The sequence below is a fragment of the Gobio gobio genome, assembly GCF_949357685.1.
Source record: "Gobio gobio genome assembly, chromosome: 2".
In the NCBI taxonomy this organism is placed as follows: Eukaryota; Metazoa; Chordata; class Actinopteri; order Cypriniformes; family Gobionidae; genus Gobio; species Gobio gobio.
In genome coordinates this window covers 64,769,781-64,786,906 of record NC_137098.1, presented here as the reverse complement: position 1 = coordinate 64,786,906, position 17,126 = coordinate 64,769,781, and the positions used below count along the sequence as shown (strand labels likewise).

Below are 17,126 nucleotides of genomic sequence, written 5' to 3'. Positions count from 1 at the left end.
AATGACGAATCTATCACTATTTATCTACTGCTCTGTCATCTCTTTTGAAAATCAGTCACCAATTATGCAAATTAGAGTCTGAAAGCTTTAAAATGCTATATAGTTGGTCAAGATTACTTTAGGTTTAGACTAAGATATTTTTGTTCTAAATGTATAAAGGCAAGTGTCCTAAGGGCCAATCTTAAAAATAGTGGTTAAAAGTATTTTTATAAATCGTAAATTCAGGTATTTATTCTTTGTAATGTGTGAAAAGTATTGATATTAAAAGTGAATTGTTTGTGCCTGATTGTATGTGTTTTTTCATAGTGTGATTTTTGGGGAATTGTATTGAATCCAATTAGGGTCAATTTGACCCGGACCATAACGAGTGTAACCAGAAATCGAACAGTGCACGAGGGTTAAATGGGCACTTTTACATTTAGCTTTGAAACCAAATCTTCCGCCGTCATATTGTCAGCTCCTCACTCTTGTGATAAATTAAATCTCCTGCTGCTGGTCTGTGCTCAGTTCAGTTTTTAACTGTGACGTCTGTTCTCTAACTGAACTCAATTGTTTTTATTACTATAAAAAAATTTAAACGACGGTGGGAAAGTGATGTAACCGGTGTAACACCTAATATCGCAACAAGCCTCATAACATAGCAGCACGCGGTAAGGAACTGTTATTTATGATAGCCTATATCACATTTACAAGTCTTGACATCATATCCGAGCGATAAGTCAGTAAATACCAGGCTTTGCTTATCCTGTGCGAATGCGCCACGCGAAATTCAGATGTAGGTGGGTAATCTCTAAATCACACAAGGTCCCCAGATAATACTAATCCCGTGAGAATAGGGCTTTCGGTGACTCAAATATTCAATGTCTTTGGTTTATTCTGCCATATGTACCGTGATTGGAAAGACTTCTTATGCTGCGTTCAGACCAAACGCGAATAGAGCGTCTGGCGCGAGTGATTTCAATGTTAAGTCAATGGAAAGGCGCGTTGACGTGCGTCTGGAGGTCCCGCGGCCCGAAGAACGCGAATCCGCCTCATTCGCGCGTCCAGTTCGCGAATGATGCGAATTGGACGCGAATTGAGCGTCTTGCGCGTTACACTTGAATGGTGCTTTTGTGCATTCAAGCGTTTGAAGCGAATTCGCGTCTGACGCCCGAGTTGAAAAATGTTAACTTTGGCGTCAATTCGCGCCGCGTTAACCAATCAGGAGCCTGCTCGCTGCTGTCACGTGGTGAAGTGACGTGATGAGAAACCCTGCATAATTTAAAAATACTACTATTGTGTCACAAAATGTAGTTTTAAGACTTTTTCAGGTGAGAATGTAGTTGTTTAAAGCTCAAATCTGTGGTTTATTTATAAAGAGAGCGCCTATTTAAAAAAAAAAATCTTGTGTTTGTGGAGTTGTGAGATCCAGTGGATCACCGGGCGCTCAGCGCTCATTAACCCCGGCGAGAGCAGCCTTTCCTCGGCCAGTCCTTCTGGCGTTTGCCGCTGGCTCTGATGTCCTGTAGTGGTTCATCTTGTGTAGATCTAACAGCCGAGCTTTGCTCTCATGAATCCAAATCATTTTGACTGAGGGCAAAGAGAAGTTTCATAACTTTATATTTTAAGGATATTTAAATACACATGCAGTGAAGATAATGTAGGAGTTGCCTGGACCACATTTGTGTGGCTATTAATGCTTAATATATATGTTTAATGAAAATGAAAAGAGGTAGAGTGGTGTTTTATGACATATTTCTCCTGGAGTGCCTTGAATTCCGTCAATTCCGCTTCCAGCGCTCGATTTCTACGCGCGTCCAATTCGCCGCAGACGCGCCAATGCATTCAAAATGTTCACGTGTGAAACTAGACGCGGTAGACACGATTTTGACGCTCTATTCGAGTTTGGTGTGAACGCAGCATAAGAATTACATTTTTTTTGCCGATAATTGTGTAAAATTCTCAGCACGGTCACTAAGGATAAGGACATTTAATAAGAAATCTACTTTAAAGATCATTTTGATACTTGCGGGGAAAATGAGAAGCTCAACACAGTTAGTCTTATTGTTTAAATCTCATTTTCTTGATTTACCACGAGTGCCATGTTTTACCATGCCTAATATTGATCTCACTTCAGTGTGAACAAGAGTCTCACAGTCGCTGCCGAGCGAACGCACAGAGTAGCTTTATAACACACTTTCAACACACTCAATGTATCTAATATGATAAAACAGCGCTGCGTTACGCCACATACACATGAGCGGAAGAAGCGGAAGCAAACCATAACAATGTACCCAACATAGTTGATTGGCAATTAATACACTCCTTGACAATAAGTCATTGGAGATTAAAAAAAAATATATAGAAAAAAAGTAAGAGGATATTTACCATAATGTGTTCAAAATATACGCCACAGTCCATGCTGGTCACATGGTTTTGGGATAAACCATTTTTTATGGGGTGTTTGGTTAGTAACATAGTTGAGAGAATTTTTGCAGACATTAATAAAATTAACATTAATATATGTTCTTATTTCAAATGCAATACAAATCATCTCGACTTTAATATTTTTATATTCCTTATTTTGAAGTCCCACTCACTTCAAAAAGCAGCCTTAAAAAACTGTAATTTAAGGGACATTATTTCAAGCAAAATGAAAGACATTGTGTATAAAATATTTGGTGTGAGACTGTAGTATGCAGTCTATTAATAGATTAATAAAAGACAATTGTTAGGAAAAAAATATAATTATCATCAATGGCCATGAAATTAATATGTTTGCCATTAAAACAAATACATAAAGGCAATGATATTCATATTAGCAAGGTGATATTTTCAACCCTAAACCTCACACAAAATGTGTGCATGGAGTATACGCACAGAAATTATGTAAATGTATTAATTGACTGCAGTCAGGATGACTACATCCTACTTTACCTCAAGACAGTACATTTACCCCCGGTTTCACAGACAATGCTTAAGCTAGTCCTAGACTAAAATGCATGTTTGAGCTGTTTTAACTGAAAGAATCTTGCACTGACAAATCTTAAAATATGTCAGTGGCATTGTTTTGTCTCAAGATGCACACCAGTAATGTTTTTTTCTTGGGCACATTTATAAAAGTTACTTAAATGTCCTAATTGAACTAAGGCCTAATCCTGGCTTAGTCTAAGCCCTGTCTGTGAAACCGGGCCTTAGGGTCTAAATACTTGTGTTTTTGTTTTGTGTAATTATTTTGTGTTCATTACAAATTTGGACCAAAACTTTGTTTTAACTCAAGGCCAGGATTTTAATTTTTATTAAAATGTTCTACATATTATGGGCTTATTTTGCACAAGTTTCAGTTTTGAAAGCCAGCAGTCACAGTAAAACAGCGCCCCTCACTGGACACTAAAAGCACACGTGTAGGATTCAGGACACTCATGAAACTCAACTGGAAACAAACTTGAAAAATGGCCTTTATTCCCCAAACAGGTGCACAGAGAAAATAAACTTGTATTGTTTGTTGTGCCTATACAAAAGTATATTTGGTTTCATAGCTTTAGAATTAGATTTGCACTAGAGTCTGTGTTTTGTGTAGAATAGGCTATAGAAATGTGCACAGAACTATAAACCAGGAGAATTAGATTTAATAATAACTTTTTTGAAGTGAAATGGCGGATTATCAATAATTCACACGAACCACATTATGCAGGGCGTTGGCTGTCTGTCGGCGTTCAAGGTGCTTGTTTGATGAAACAGTGAATGGGGGTCACGGCATTGGCATATGTTGGGGCTTCAAAATAAAATGGGGTTGCATACTTAAGAGGGAAAATTATTTTATTTTAGGTTCATTAAGGCTTAAGTGTTTCTGTGACCTTGACTGAAAACGAATACATTTGCGTAGTGTAATAATATTTTTCACAAACATTATATTTCCATTTTAAGTGTTATACTTACAATATCGTGTAATGTGTTTGATCTTGACTTGACCACTGTCCTCAATGATAAGCTTTATCAGAATGGCTCACGTGATGTGCAACTGTACTGCTGGACGCCATCTTGGCTCAACGCACGTAGTTCCGAGTAGATGGCATCGTTCTTCCTGTTAGATCCGTAATGACCTCAGTTTCCTGCGTGTGTTTGTCAGTTGTTCCCTTGTTACTCCTGGAGTCATGAACGCTGCTTCGCTGGTCCAGAGGCTAGCGGGGGTATCCGGGGCTCTTGCAGTCGCTGCAGGTGCTTATGGAGCTCACGGTAAGTGTCGTTTCTGGTTGGTTGTGTTTTGTTGGGCTGACGGGTCTCGTCAGACGATTAACGCGTTGAGAAGACTCAAAATATTGCTCGACTGGGCACCGGACAGGTCGTACGTGACTGAGCGCACATTATCTTAAAGTTTTAAGCTTTTCTGCTACTCTTTCGTGTGTTTGTCTGTGTTTTGGACAGGCTTCCGACACGGTGAAGCGAGTGATTACCAGAGAGAGGTGAGTAGATTTGCCTGTTTATGTCCTGTGTCTTTGTCACTTCGTTCATCTTGGCAAAATTATCTTGAAAAAAAATTCTTATTGTGTACATTTTAGTTTATTTGGTATAGAAGCTCATTTTTGCCACAAAAAAAAAAAACATGATTATGATGAACAGTTTTGACGTACGAATTTTTGTCATCATTATAACAAACTTTTTGACTCGACATAGTATTTCATAATTTTGATATTTTATTTCAGATATGCTTTAGTGTTAGCCTGTAACTTACTTTCAAGTAGTATTATAACTCATAATTATGACTTATCTTATAATTGCAACTTTTTTATATCATATTTATTTCTATTTATGTTCTGTGTCTTTGTCACATTGTTCAACTTGTTGAAATTATTATCTAAAACAATCTTTATTTATTTTTGTTTATCGTGTACACAGTAAGGACTTTGGTATGGAAGCCCATTTCTGCCACATTAGAAAAAATATTGCTTTGGTAAATCATAATTATGACGTAAAAAGTTTTTGAATATTATTACATTTTTTGACGTAAGTTTAGTAAATTTTTAGTATTTCATCATTTTGAAATTGTATTTCAATTATGCCATAGTGTTATACTTTATCTCATAATTATGACTTGGTATCTTATAATTGTAGCTTTTTATATCATATTTATTAATCATTTATTTCTCTATTTATGTTCTGGGTCTTTGTCACATTGTTCAACTTGTTGAAATTATTATCTAAAACAATCTTTATTTATTGTTGTTTATTGTGTACACAGTAAGGACTTTGGTATGAAAGCCCATTTCTGCCACATAGAAAAAATATTGCTTTGGTAAATCATAATTATGACGTAAAAAGTTTTTGACAATTATTACATTTTTCATGTAAGTTTAGAACATTTTTAGTATTTCATCATTTTAAAATTGTATTTAAATTATGCCATAGTATTATACTTTCAATTATATCTTTATAACTTTATCTCATAATTATATAACGTTTATGATTTGGTATCTTATAATTTCAACTTTTTATATCATATTTATGATTTACCAAAGCATGTTTTTTTGTGTTTTTTATGTTTGTTTTTTTTACACTATGTAACCCACATTATTAACAGCTAAAGCAGAAGCAACATTATGTATTATTTAGATATTATTATTATTATTATTATTATATAATAACAGTTCTGTTCTCTTTGTGTCCTCAGTTGTATGAGACAGCAAACAAGTACCACTTCTACCACAGTCTGGCGCTGTTAGGAGCCGCTCGCTGTGGGAAACCAGCTCTGGTAATCTCACCTCTCATACCTGTCAAAGATGTGGCTCTCTGGATTATTTGATTGTGATTCTATGATTTATATTTATATATATATATGATATGATATTTTCTAATGATTCTAAACCGCATAATTGACAGTTGTCCCAGGAAACTGATTTCCTAATAGAAGCTTAATTTCTCATGTTATATCCCTCTTCGGTCTCATGTTTCTCATGTTATGAAATAATAGATAACTCAAATCAATATGTCATGTCCATTTATTCATTTATATGCCAAGTATCCTTGTAAAAAGTCATTATTATAAAATAAATCCCTTTAGGGACAGGATGATACAAGCCTCCTGCACTTTGTGCATTGTTATTCAATGATAAAAAAAGAAAATTCCTAAATCGCCCTCCTTTCTGTGAAACATAAATTGAATAATTTAATCAGAATACTTTAAATTGGTCATCAATGGATAAGGATGTTTTCTTTTCCTCAACTCTGACACATGGCATCATATTCGATTTGTGATCACGTCTGTATATATTATCAATTCGTCCTGTTGAAAGCACTTCAGCTTATGCCTGCTGCAGATTTCAGCAATCCTATAGGATCATTACAAATCACACCGTACGACATGGATCTAATAAACTTGGGCAGGATCCCCATCTGAGTGTTGCTGTTTTGGGTTTTGCTCAATGCAATGTGGAAGAATTTAATAATTATATTACCGCATGGTGAACCTATGATAAGTCATATTTAAACAATTATTACTTTATGTTGTTGGCCAGATAAAATGACACACAAAAGAAAAACAGACTTGAGATAATTTTTCAGTGCACCAAAATTCCACAAATATACTTACAAGTACAATTGTGGCTGTATTATTTGTGTCCCCTTCAAAAATTGCCCTTGAGAAAATATATGTTTACTGCCAACCAGTGTTGGGGTAGTTACTCAAAAAAAGTAATTAGTTACTAGTTACATCTGTAAATTGTAATGAGATTACTTTACTAGTTACTGTATTTGAAAAGTAACTTCACTACTTATTACTTTACTTTCCCATTTCTTAATTTACCGTGTAGATATATGGACAAATATCATATGGCTCTATGGCAGTGTTTCCCCAAACAAACAAAAAGGACTACTGTCAAATAAAGATAAAGAAAATAATAAGAACAAATGATTTAAATACAAGCAGCAGCACAAATAAATACTATTGAGCAAAGACACTAATAAAATAAACAATGCTTTTCAGGTTTTTCAGGTACATCTAACATTAGTTTTCAGGTACAGAAATTGATCAAATGTAAAATAACATTGCATATTTGACTGTATAAATTAAAGATTAATCCTTTTTAAATTGACAAAATCTATTCAATCAAGAGCAGTGAGTGATGTCCTTGTCTTTTGTTGTTTGACATTAAACAGACAGCAGTAAAGCCCCTTTAAGACCTAATCCTGGACCTAATGCTCGGATATGCGTCGTTTTAAGGCATATATAGGCTATGTCTGCTAGGATACTCATCAAGATGGGCATGTTGACATAGTTTTTGTGTGAGTTTGTCCGTTCAAGAGCAAAACTTGAAAGAGAACTCAATATTTGCGCGCTGTGAGACGTGTGCGCGCTTTCGGATGAGTGCACAGACACAAAATCTTCTCACAGCGCGCGTGACTTCTCATTTGTGATGACGGCGAAAATGAGTGGTCTTATTCAAACATACGGCAGCACTCGCATGAATTGAACAAAGTTTACAAAGAGAGAATTTGAAGGACTTTTACACGGCACCCCTGCTCTTGTCAGACGGCACCTCGGTTGGGAAACACTGCTCTATGCGTTACTTTACTTCGTTACCCAAAAAAGTAATATCGTTACTGTAATCCGTTATTTTGTAACTCGTTACCCCCAACACTGCTGCCAACCTAGCGATCCAAAATCTTTGTTTGCAATTTAATTATATATATGTATATCTGTGTTAAATAGCTTTTGTTCTTTGATTTACATTAATGACAGACATTACATCAGCCGGTTTATTAGGCTGCTGTCACTTTAATGCTGCGTACACACCAAACGCGAATAGAGCTTCAGGAGCGAGTGATTTCAATGTGAAGTCAATGGAAAGGCGCGTTGACGTGCGTCTGGAGGTCCTGTGGCGTGATAGACGTGATTCCGCCTCATTCGCGCGTCCATTTCGAGTGCGAGTGGTGCTTTTTGTGCATTCACGCGTTTGAAGCGAATTCACATCTGACGCCCGAGTTGAAAAATTTTAACTTTGGCGTCAATTCGCGCCGCGTTAACCAATCAGGAGCCTGCTTGCTGCTATCACGTGGTAAAGTGACGTGATGAGAAACCCTGCATAATTTAAAAATACTACTATTGTGTCACAAAATGTAGTTTTAAGACTTTTTCAGGTGAGAATGTAGTTGTTTAAAGGTCAAATTTGTGGTTTATTTATAAAGAGAGCGCCTATTTAAAAAAAATAATAATCTTGAGTTTTTGGAGTTGTATGATTCAGGCGATCACTGGGCGCTCAGCGCTCATTAACCCCAGCGAGAGCAGCCTTTCCTCGGCTTGTCCTTCTGGCGTCTGCCGCTGGCTCTGATGTCCTGTAGTGGTTCGTCTCATCTGGATCTAACGGGCAATCTTTGCTCTCATGAATCATCATTTGTTGTCTGCCTAATCATTTTGACTGAGGGCAAAGAGAAGTTTCATAACTTTATTTTTTAAGGATATTTAAATACACATGCAGTGAAGATAATGTAGGAGTTGCCTGGACCACATTTGTGTGGCTATTAATGCTTAATATATATTTTTAATGAAAATTAAAAGAGGCAGAGTGGTGTTTTATGACATATTTCTTAGTGATGCACCGATCATGATTTTACATGGCCGATTCCGATACCGATTTTTTTTCAAGAAAACTGGCCGATACCGATTTTTTTTAATTTTTATTTTTACACGATAAAAGAATGAAAGTATACATGAACAAGATGTTTATTTGGTATTTAACAGGCTAAATTGGCTTTTGGCTAATGAAAACAAGTCTGCAATCTGAAATTAACAGGAAATTGATTTGGAAATTAAAAGGCTGAAAGGTGAAATTAAAGGCAACAACTGCATATTATGCAATCCAAACAAAGATGTTACTTAAATCAGCATTTCTTTTTTAATTCAGTGTAAAGAAAAAAAGTCTTTACCAGTGAAATTAAATAAAACCAAAGTATATAATTGTTCCAAAATGTTAAATCAAATAATGTTTAGTGCAACGAAAAAAACTAAGATGCTACAGCAGGTGCTTTTTAAATCAAATTAAGTCAATGTAATTTTAAGGTAAAATAAAAGGTAACACTTTAGAATAATGGTCATTAGTTAACATTAGTTAATGTATTAACTAGGGGTGCACCGATCCGATATTAGGATCGGATATCGGCCGCGATACTGACAAAATAGCTGGATCGGGGATCGGAAAAATTAACAGATCCACAAGCCGATCCAGGTGTTTTTTTCCGTCGCAGCAGAACCTACGTCATTCGTCAGCTTCACGTGTGTCGCTTGCTAGAAGGGAGCGAGCCAGAGAGTCGGCTGTGTGGAGGAGATATTTCACGCTTGCCACGCCAACTAGTTCGTCGCTGTTTCGAGGGTATTACTGCAAAGTCAGGGTCTTTCCTGCATTGACATTTTTTTGACGGCCAAAGCCTAATTTGATGAGTTATTGTGATTTACGAGTGATGTAGAACAGATGCTGCGTGACAGAGAGACCGATCTGAGAGCTCCTCCCCCGCGCGCGCTCTCTGGGTCTTCAAAATAATCAGTGTTCGCTCTCATATTTCACATATTAATCCAAATCAAAAGCTCGGAAGACCGAAACCATGTTGCACGTGACACATTCGGACAATTTTGTCCTTGAATTATCACTGGGTGTGAATTGCGCTCAAAAAACATTGACTCTTCTCTGACCAGCTGACATAAAGCATACTTTCAATAAGCGGGAGACAAATTATATCCAGTTATGAAGTGTTTTCTGTGTGTTGACATCTTTCGCGATGTTCTAACAGACGGGATTCGCACACAACGCGTCTGCTAATGTCCGATTCGTGACCTAATGACTCCTTTGAACCGAATCATTTTAACGACTGGCCAGAACAACTGATCCGTCCAACACTGAACTCATGAACTCAGTTTATTAATTTACTCAGAACGCAACTGAAATGAGAACACAAGTGTGCTTACCCAATTTAGCAAGAGTGGGTAGTAAGAATTATTTTTAATTATCAACAGTATTTCATCTTATTTCTGTTGACAATGTGTAGTAAAATAAAAAGGCCTAGCCTACAATCATTTAATCTGGAGTGAGGTGAAACCAGAACAAAGTTGTTATTAGCTAGCTGAAAATTTTTAATAAATTGCATATGGCAGAAAATTAGACTATTTGTTAATTTGTAATGCTACTTTTTAATATTGATATGATTATATACCAAAACAATTATCTGTAGTGTAAAAAATGTTTGGTAACTGTCAGATTACTATTGTATGTTTGACCAATAGGCCTACACTGTTTTTTGTTTCCACTGCTACATTTTATTTATTTAAAGAAGTTAGATTACATTCTATTTTAGATTTGAATGCACAATTGTTTTTTAAATAAATAAGAATTCAACACCTTACATACATCTGTTATTTTGTCTTAGTTATGTTTAGTTAGTAAAGTCTGGTGCCTTTAGTCTCTTCAAGGAAGGTATAAGGTGGAAGATATACAGTTTATTATTAATTCAACAATATATCGGATCGGTATCGGGTATCGACAGATACACAAAGCCCAGGCATCGGTATCGGTATCGGGACTGAAAAAGTCGGATCGGTGCACCCCTAGTATTAACTAACATGAACTAACCATGAGCAGTACATTTGTTACTGTATTTGTTCATCTTTGTTAACGTTAGTTCATAAAAATCCAGCTGTTCATGGTTTGTTCATTTTAGTTCACAGTGCATTAACTAATGTTAACAAGATTTTAATAATACATTAGTAAATGTTGAAATTAACATTAACAAAGATTAATAAACGCTTCATAAGTGCAGTTCATTATTAGTTAATGTTAACTAATGTACTTAACTAATGTTAACTAATGACCATTATTCTAAAGTGTTACCAAATAAAAATGATCATCCTATAGGCTACAGAACTGATAGTATTTCATTTTCAAAGTGCATGCATGTTCTTCTTTAGGCTACAAAAAGAAGTATTCGGCTTAGTCACAAGTTAGTCTGTTTCGTTCTCATCCGATCCAACACATGAGAAGCTGAGCTGAACAAACGCTCACTATCTGCGCTTGTGCAGGTGGAGAGGTTAGCTCGCGCAACTTCAGCTCGCGCAGGAAAGTGGATCTTCATTCCCTTCAGCGTATCTCGTTTCTTCCCTCAGTTCTCCAGTTTCCGTTTGTAACACACAAGTGACATGTTCGCGAATAATCGGCAGAAAAATACAAAGAAAACCGTTTTTTGGCCGGTCAACCGGTGCATCCCTAATATTTCTCCTGGAGCGCCTTGAACGCCCGTCTATTTTGCTTCAAACGCTCAATTTATACGCGTGTCCAATTCGCTGTGGACGCGCGAATGGATTCAAAATGTTCAAGTGTCCAACTAGACGCGGTAGACGCATTTGGTGAGAACGCAGCATAAGACCTGACGCGGATCCGGATCTGACACGCATCTGATATCCTCACAACTCTACATTCATTAAGCACTTTTACACTCATTTAAGACTGTGCTTATGTACTCAACAAAGCGGACATTTTGGCATACTTTAGTGTGTTTTTGTCCATTCAAACGCGAAAGAGAACTCAACGCAGGCTATCTTTGGTCTTTTGGTTCGCTTTGAACCTCTACGACGTAGGACCACCGTTTAGGAGCCACGGCCACAGAAATCATCACGATTGGTCATCCTTCATCCGGGACAGCCCAAAATCGCACAATGTGTACTGGGCATTAAGCAGAGTTTGTATTAAGAATGGAATGAATTAACTTAAATTAACACACTTTTTTTTTTTTCTCTTAAGGCGGGCGCACTCCTCCTCACTGGCATGGGCTGCTTCTGTGGTCCCCTCTACCACCAGGCCTTAACCAATGACCCCAGCTTCAGCAAGCTGGCACCAATTGGAGGCTCGTTGCTCATCGTTGGCTGGGCCGCAATGGCTCTTTGAACTTTGACTCCATGTGATTGTAGCACTCTCAGAGATGATGTCCTGTTTTGTCATTTGAACAAGAAAAGAGGAGATATGGGGCGGCTGAAGGAGAAAAGGGTGGAGAGTTTCACATCTTATCTAAACCCTTTTCAGTAACGTCTGGAAAGTGATGATAAGGCCTTGGGATCAAACATAAGTCTTTTTTTTCCTCTCCACACTGTCACAGGCATCTTTATTTTGTCAGCATGGGGGGAAAAAAAGTTTGAGAAGCTTTCCTTTGTGGCTTATTACTGTGAATGAGTCAGACTCTTGTCTTGAAAGTGTATTGTACGGACGTTTCCTCTGTTTGAAAAGAATAAATCCGTCTTGAGAAGCTGATTGCCAGTCTGACCTTCTGATACCGCAGGAAATGTCTCTGTGAACGTCTCTCTCCCAGGTCAGCGAACTCGATAGCCTGCAGGCTTTGATCCTGTATGAAGCAGTTCATTACCGGCGACCCCACTTTCAGTGTCCAAACTTCCAAATCCAATGAGGTTCTTATTCCAGGGCCTGTGACTGTCAGAGACATCGCTGCGCTGGGGACCTTTGAAAATGACTTAATAAATCCTCAGGGCAAGCAAGGGCAGCTTCATAAGCCAACTCTATCGCGGAGAGAGGCTTCTATTGATGCGGCACGTCCCAATAAAGTGATCACACCACTCGTAAAACCCTCATTAACTCGGGGCTATTAGAAGAGCCGTGCAAATCAGGGCAAGGCAATCAAGCCACTTTAGTCCACTCTTCACTGTGCCGATGGAAGAATAACACATTTCTCCGTGCTCTCCGATAGAAAGAAAGACATTCATGCCTCTATTTGAACAATATAAAGGCGTTTTCGGCTGTCTCGCCGGCTCAAAGTTTCTTCGTTGTTTCCTCCCTGACATTTCAATAGCGCTGGGAATTCCACCAGTCGCTCATTACTGAAGTCAGATCAGAGTCTCCTTGTTAAAATCCATAAAGGCGTGTATACATCGCGCTCTGCTCCACGAGGCCGTGTTAAGCGTCTCCTCCCTGGCTCTGTCTGGATGGATGCAGCCAGTAAAAATCGATGTTTAAAGCATCGGTGGTCATTCAGTCGTTAAATTCTCATCGTGCCTGAATGATCTTTCTGTGTTTGAGCCAGCGTCTAAGGGGGCAGCGCTGTGGGCAAGCCACTCGCTTTCACTACAGTTGGGTAAGAAGCGGTCAGTGGCAGTGAGGTGGGTGTTGTTAATTGCAACTCATGGGAGTTGAAGTCTCTCTCTGTCGGTATTCGTGTGGCTTCGCTTCCTCCCCTGGACGCCAAATGACATTTCGGACTTGCCCTCGCCTGTGTGGGCAGTGCCAATTCGTTTCCCAGTCTGATTTTGCACGACCTCTGATGTCGAGAGAGACGTCGTCTGAAGGTGTGGGAGATTTTTTTCCGCTTTGAATGAAATGCCCACACACACTGATATGATTACTCGGACTCCCTCTTTCCCGCTCTCTGTTCTAGGCGTCAATCATCCCGCAGTGGAGTGTTAATGCAATTTCACTTCAACATGTCAGTCTCTGTTCAGCCCCTGCATCCTCATGAAAAGATCATCATTCTTTCTGATGTGCTGCTTCAAAAGCTGTCATACATTCTCCAATGTTAAAATCTCATTTGAGTTTTTTGTGCCATAAACATGGCCACTGCAGTTTTGTGTGAAAGGCGAGTGGATTGTGATATAAAGATTGCTTTATACAGGGTTCCAACGCTTCTTGAAAGTACTTGAATTTCAGACACATGGATTCAAGGCCTGGAAAGTACTTGAAAACAAATATAGGTCCTTGAAAGGGCTTGAATTAAATTTGAAATAAATTTTGTTTAAATTAAAAAAATTGTCCTACAATATATGTGCTATCAAAGACAGAACAAAACGTTGCTTATGTTCGGGGGGTGGAGGGGTAGCAGGGAAAAAAACTTGAACCGACGGAGAGAAGTATACACTTGCTGAAAATGAAAAGTTGTGATTTTCTAGGCCGATATGGCTAGCCTACGAAGTAGGAACTATTCTCTCATTCCTACATAATAATCAAGGAACTTTGCTGCCAGAGATGCTGTTTCATGCATACTAAGCTTTTTACACTGTCCACCATCCTAAACATGGACAAAGTTTCACACAAAAAAAAGTTGGATGTTTGATGGAGTATCTCTGTGCCAAAAATACTCCTTCCGGTTTCTCATAAGTTTCGGAACGTTATTTTTCGAGTATGGGTATATGTGACGTCAGATGGGGCGGAATGTCCTTGTATGAGCCGTACGGGCTCTTCTCCCGGAAGGGCAGGCGCGTGCAACTAGAGCGAGAGAGCAAACGCTTTAGGGAAGCCGAAATCAACAATGTCACCAAAGATGTGTGTTTTTGTTTGTCATGGCAAGACAATCATGTTTTTCCGGAGCAGCAATGGAGTTGTGCAAGTGTTAGTTTGTTCCCTGAATTTCGGCAACGATGGTTTATAAACAAGGTACAGTTCAACTCCGTATTTGTAGCTCGCCTAATGCTGAGAGATGGAGCGGTCCCAGCGATTAAGGTTCACGGTCGTGTGTTGTAGCAGGCAGTGAGTAAAAATGCTTCAAATGTCTTTGTGTTGTTAGCTATCGATTCCATTGTTTTTCTATGTAAACATGCATAGCTCAATGAATAGCTGCGTGCGCTCGTCATTCTTTAGCTCCGCCCACACGATACGCCTCCAGCCGCTCGGCTTTTTTCGGAAATACTCGGTACAGCGTATTTTTCTTTTATAAATATAATAAAACTAAATACTTTTCGGATATATGAAAGATGCAATACTTCTCTATAGGTACTCAAGATTGACATGTTATTGACTGAAAATGAGTGTTTTACCCCCGCTTTAAGTCCCAAAAAGTCGACGTGTTCCTTTAAGTAACCTGCTTTAAGAGGTATTTCGTGATGCTACATATGCTGGGTTATGAATCTGATAGGTGCTTGAAATAAAATAAATGGTGCTTGAAAAAGTCCTTGAATCTGGTGTTCATGAAAGAGTGGGAACCCTGTTTATATGATGAGCAGATTGAATTTAGACTTTTATGCACATACAAACATTGAACTCACACATCAGCTGTGGTAAACGGAAGCTCAAGCATGTTTGCTTGACGTGCGCGAACCAATGAGGTTCATTCTTGTGTTACGCATCACGTTTGAGCTTCCGCGAGAACCAATGAGGTTCATTCTCGTGTTACGCATCACGTTTGAGCTTCCGCGAGAACCAATGAGGTTCATTCTCGTGTTACGCATCACATTTGAGCTTCCTCAAGAACCAATGAGGTTCATTCTTGTGTTACGCAGCATGTTTGAGCTTCCGCGAGAACCAATGAGGTTCATTCTTGTGTTACGCAGCATGTTTGAGCTTCCGCGAGAACCAATGAGGTTCATTCTTGTGTTACGCATCACATTTGAGCTTCAGCGAGAACCAATGAGGTTCATTCTCGTGTTACGCATCACATTTGAGCTTCCTCAAGAACCAATGAGGTTCATTCTCGTGTTACGCATCACATTTGAGCTTCCTCAAGAACCAATGAGGTTCATTCTCGTGTTACGCATCACATTTGAACTTCAGCAAGAACCAATGAGGATCATTCTCGTGTTACGCATCACATTTGAGCTTCAGCAAGAACCAATGAGGTTCATTCTCGTGTTACGCATCAAGTTTGAGCTTCAGCAAGAACCAATGAGGTTCATTCTTGTGTTACGCATCACATTGGAGCTTCAGCAAGAACCAATGAGGATCATTCTTGTGTTACGCATCACATTTGAGCTTCAGCAAGAACCAATGAGGATCATTCTCGTGTTGCGCATCACATTTGAGCTTCAGCAAGAACCAATGAGGTTCTGTTCTAGTGCGTCAAGCAAGTTTGGTTTTATATGTTAATAAAAGTCTAAATTTAATCTGTTCATCATATAAAGTGATTGAGTCTCTTCCTTAAATGTATTAAACCGCTCAATTCATATGGATTAGTTTTACGATCTCTTTATAAACTTTTTGAAGCGTCAAAGTGCTGGTTGCGTAGCTGTCAATGGAGGGACAGAAAGCTCTCAGATTTCCTCAAAAAGATTTTCATTTGTTCCGAAGATGAACGAAAGTCTTACGGCTTTGGAATGACATGAGGGTGAGGAATTAATGACAGATTTTTTTTTTTTTTTTTTGTGAAATAACCGTTTAAGATCTCAATCGAAACAGCCTTTTTTTGTGCCATAAACATGGCCACTGCATTTTTGTGTGAAAGGCAAGTGGATTGAGTCGATACAAAAGCTTGATTAAAGAACTGAATACAGAAGAGTTTTGTATTATAAATGAATATATAATTATATGCGCATTAGATTACAGGGTTCATTTGTTAATTAGAAGGCGTAGAGCTGCTGGGGATGGTGCAGAGTGAACGAAGCTGAAGAAGTGAAGAATTAAAAGCACCTCGCTATCTTTGGCCTCTGCTGTTTCTTGCACGGCATCAATTATCTGCGCTGTCAGCCTCTCAGATGCTGCTTCAAAGGGGAGGTATTTCAAGGTGACACCACAGCAGAGGGGTTCGGAATGGGACAGGGAGAGCTGAAAATCTTTTGATCACTCTTCACCTCCTCAAAAAAAATTCTTGGAACTGAGGAGAGGTGGAGTTTAAAAGCTGTCAGGGGAGCATTTGACTGGAGTCCATGGTGTCTGGCTTTTAAAATTGTGTTCCCTCTCTCTAAAGGGCAGAGTTTGTGAAGTTTGCAGATCAGACCAGCAAAACAAAAAAAGGTACAGAGCTGTCACTGGGGCAGTGCCCTAAGGTACAAAAGCAAAACAAAAAGTACATCTTTGTACCTTATTTACCCCTAAATGTTACATATTAGTACCTTTTAGCTGTTGTAGGTTACCTTACTGTCCCAGTGACCGAGTGTAGGCTAATAGTGGGTAGTAAAAATACATTCATTAATATTTTACAGATACTTTTTGGCCTTTCATTTGGGTATAGTCCTTATAATTAATTTAGGGATAGTTTACCCAAAAATGAAAGTTCTGTAATCGAACTCTGAGTTTATTTCTTCTGCTGAATACAAAAGAAGATATTTTAAAGTTGATGGCACCCATTGATTTCCGTAGTAGGAAACAAATAGTATGGAAGTCAATGGCTGCCTTCAACTTGTCTGTTACCTTCTTCAAAAGATCTTCTCATGTGTTCAGTAAAAGAAAGCAACTGATACAGGT

At 38.5% G+C, this 17,126-nt stretch overlaps 1 protein-coding gene across 1 annotated transcript; it reads left to right on the top strand.

Moving 5' to 3' along the window:
• The first annotated feature begins 3,840 nt into the window (after window positions 1-3,840).
• On the top strand, window positions 3,841-15,875 carry tmem256 (transmembrane protein 256). The gene is made up of 4 exons (XM_079811029.1): window positions 3,841-4,215; window positions 4,405-4,442; window positions 5,648-5,728; window positions 11,757-15,875. Exons 1-4 carry the CDS (start codon window positions 4,134-4,136, stop codon window positions 11,898-11,900), a joined length of 345 nt encoding a protein of 114 aa, XP_079667155.1. The 5' UTR covers window positions 3,841-4,133; the 3' UTR covers window positions 11,901-15,875.
• The last annotated feature ends 1,251 nt before the right edge of the window (window positions 15,876-17,126 follow it).

Coding starts and splice junctions, on each gene's coding strand:
- tmem256 (XM_079811029.1), top strand. CDS start 4,134: ATGAACGCTGCTTCGCTGGTCCAGAGGCTAGCGGGGGTATCCGGGGCT. Junction 4,216..4,404: donor AGGTGCTTATGGAGCTCACG/GTAAGTGTCGTT, acceptor TGTTTTGGACAG/GCTTCCGACACGGTGAAGCG. Junction 5,729..11,756: donor GCTGTGGGAAACCAGCTCTG/GTAATCTCACCT, acceptor TTTTCTCTTAAG/GCGGGCGCACTCCTCCTCAC.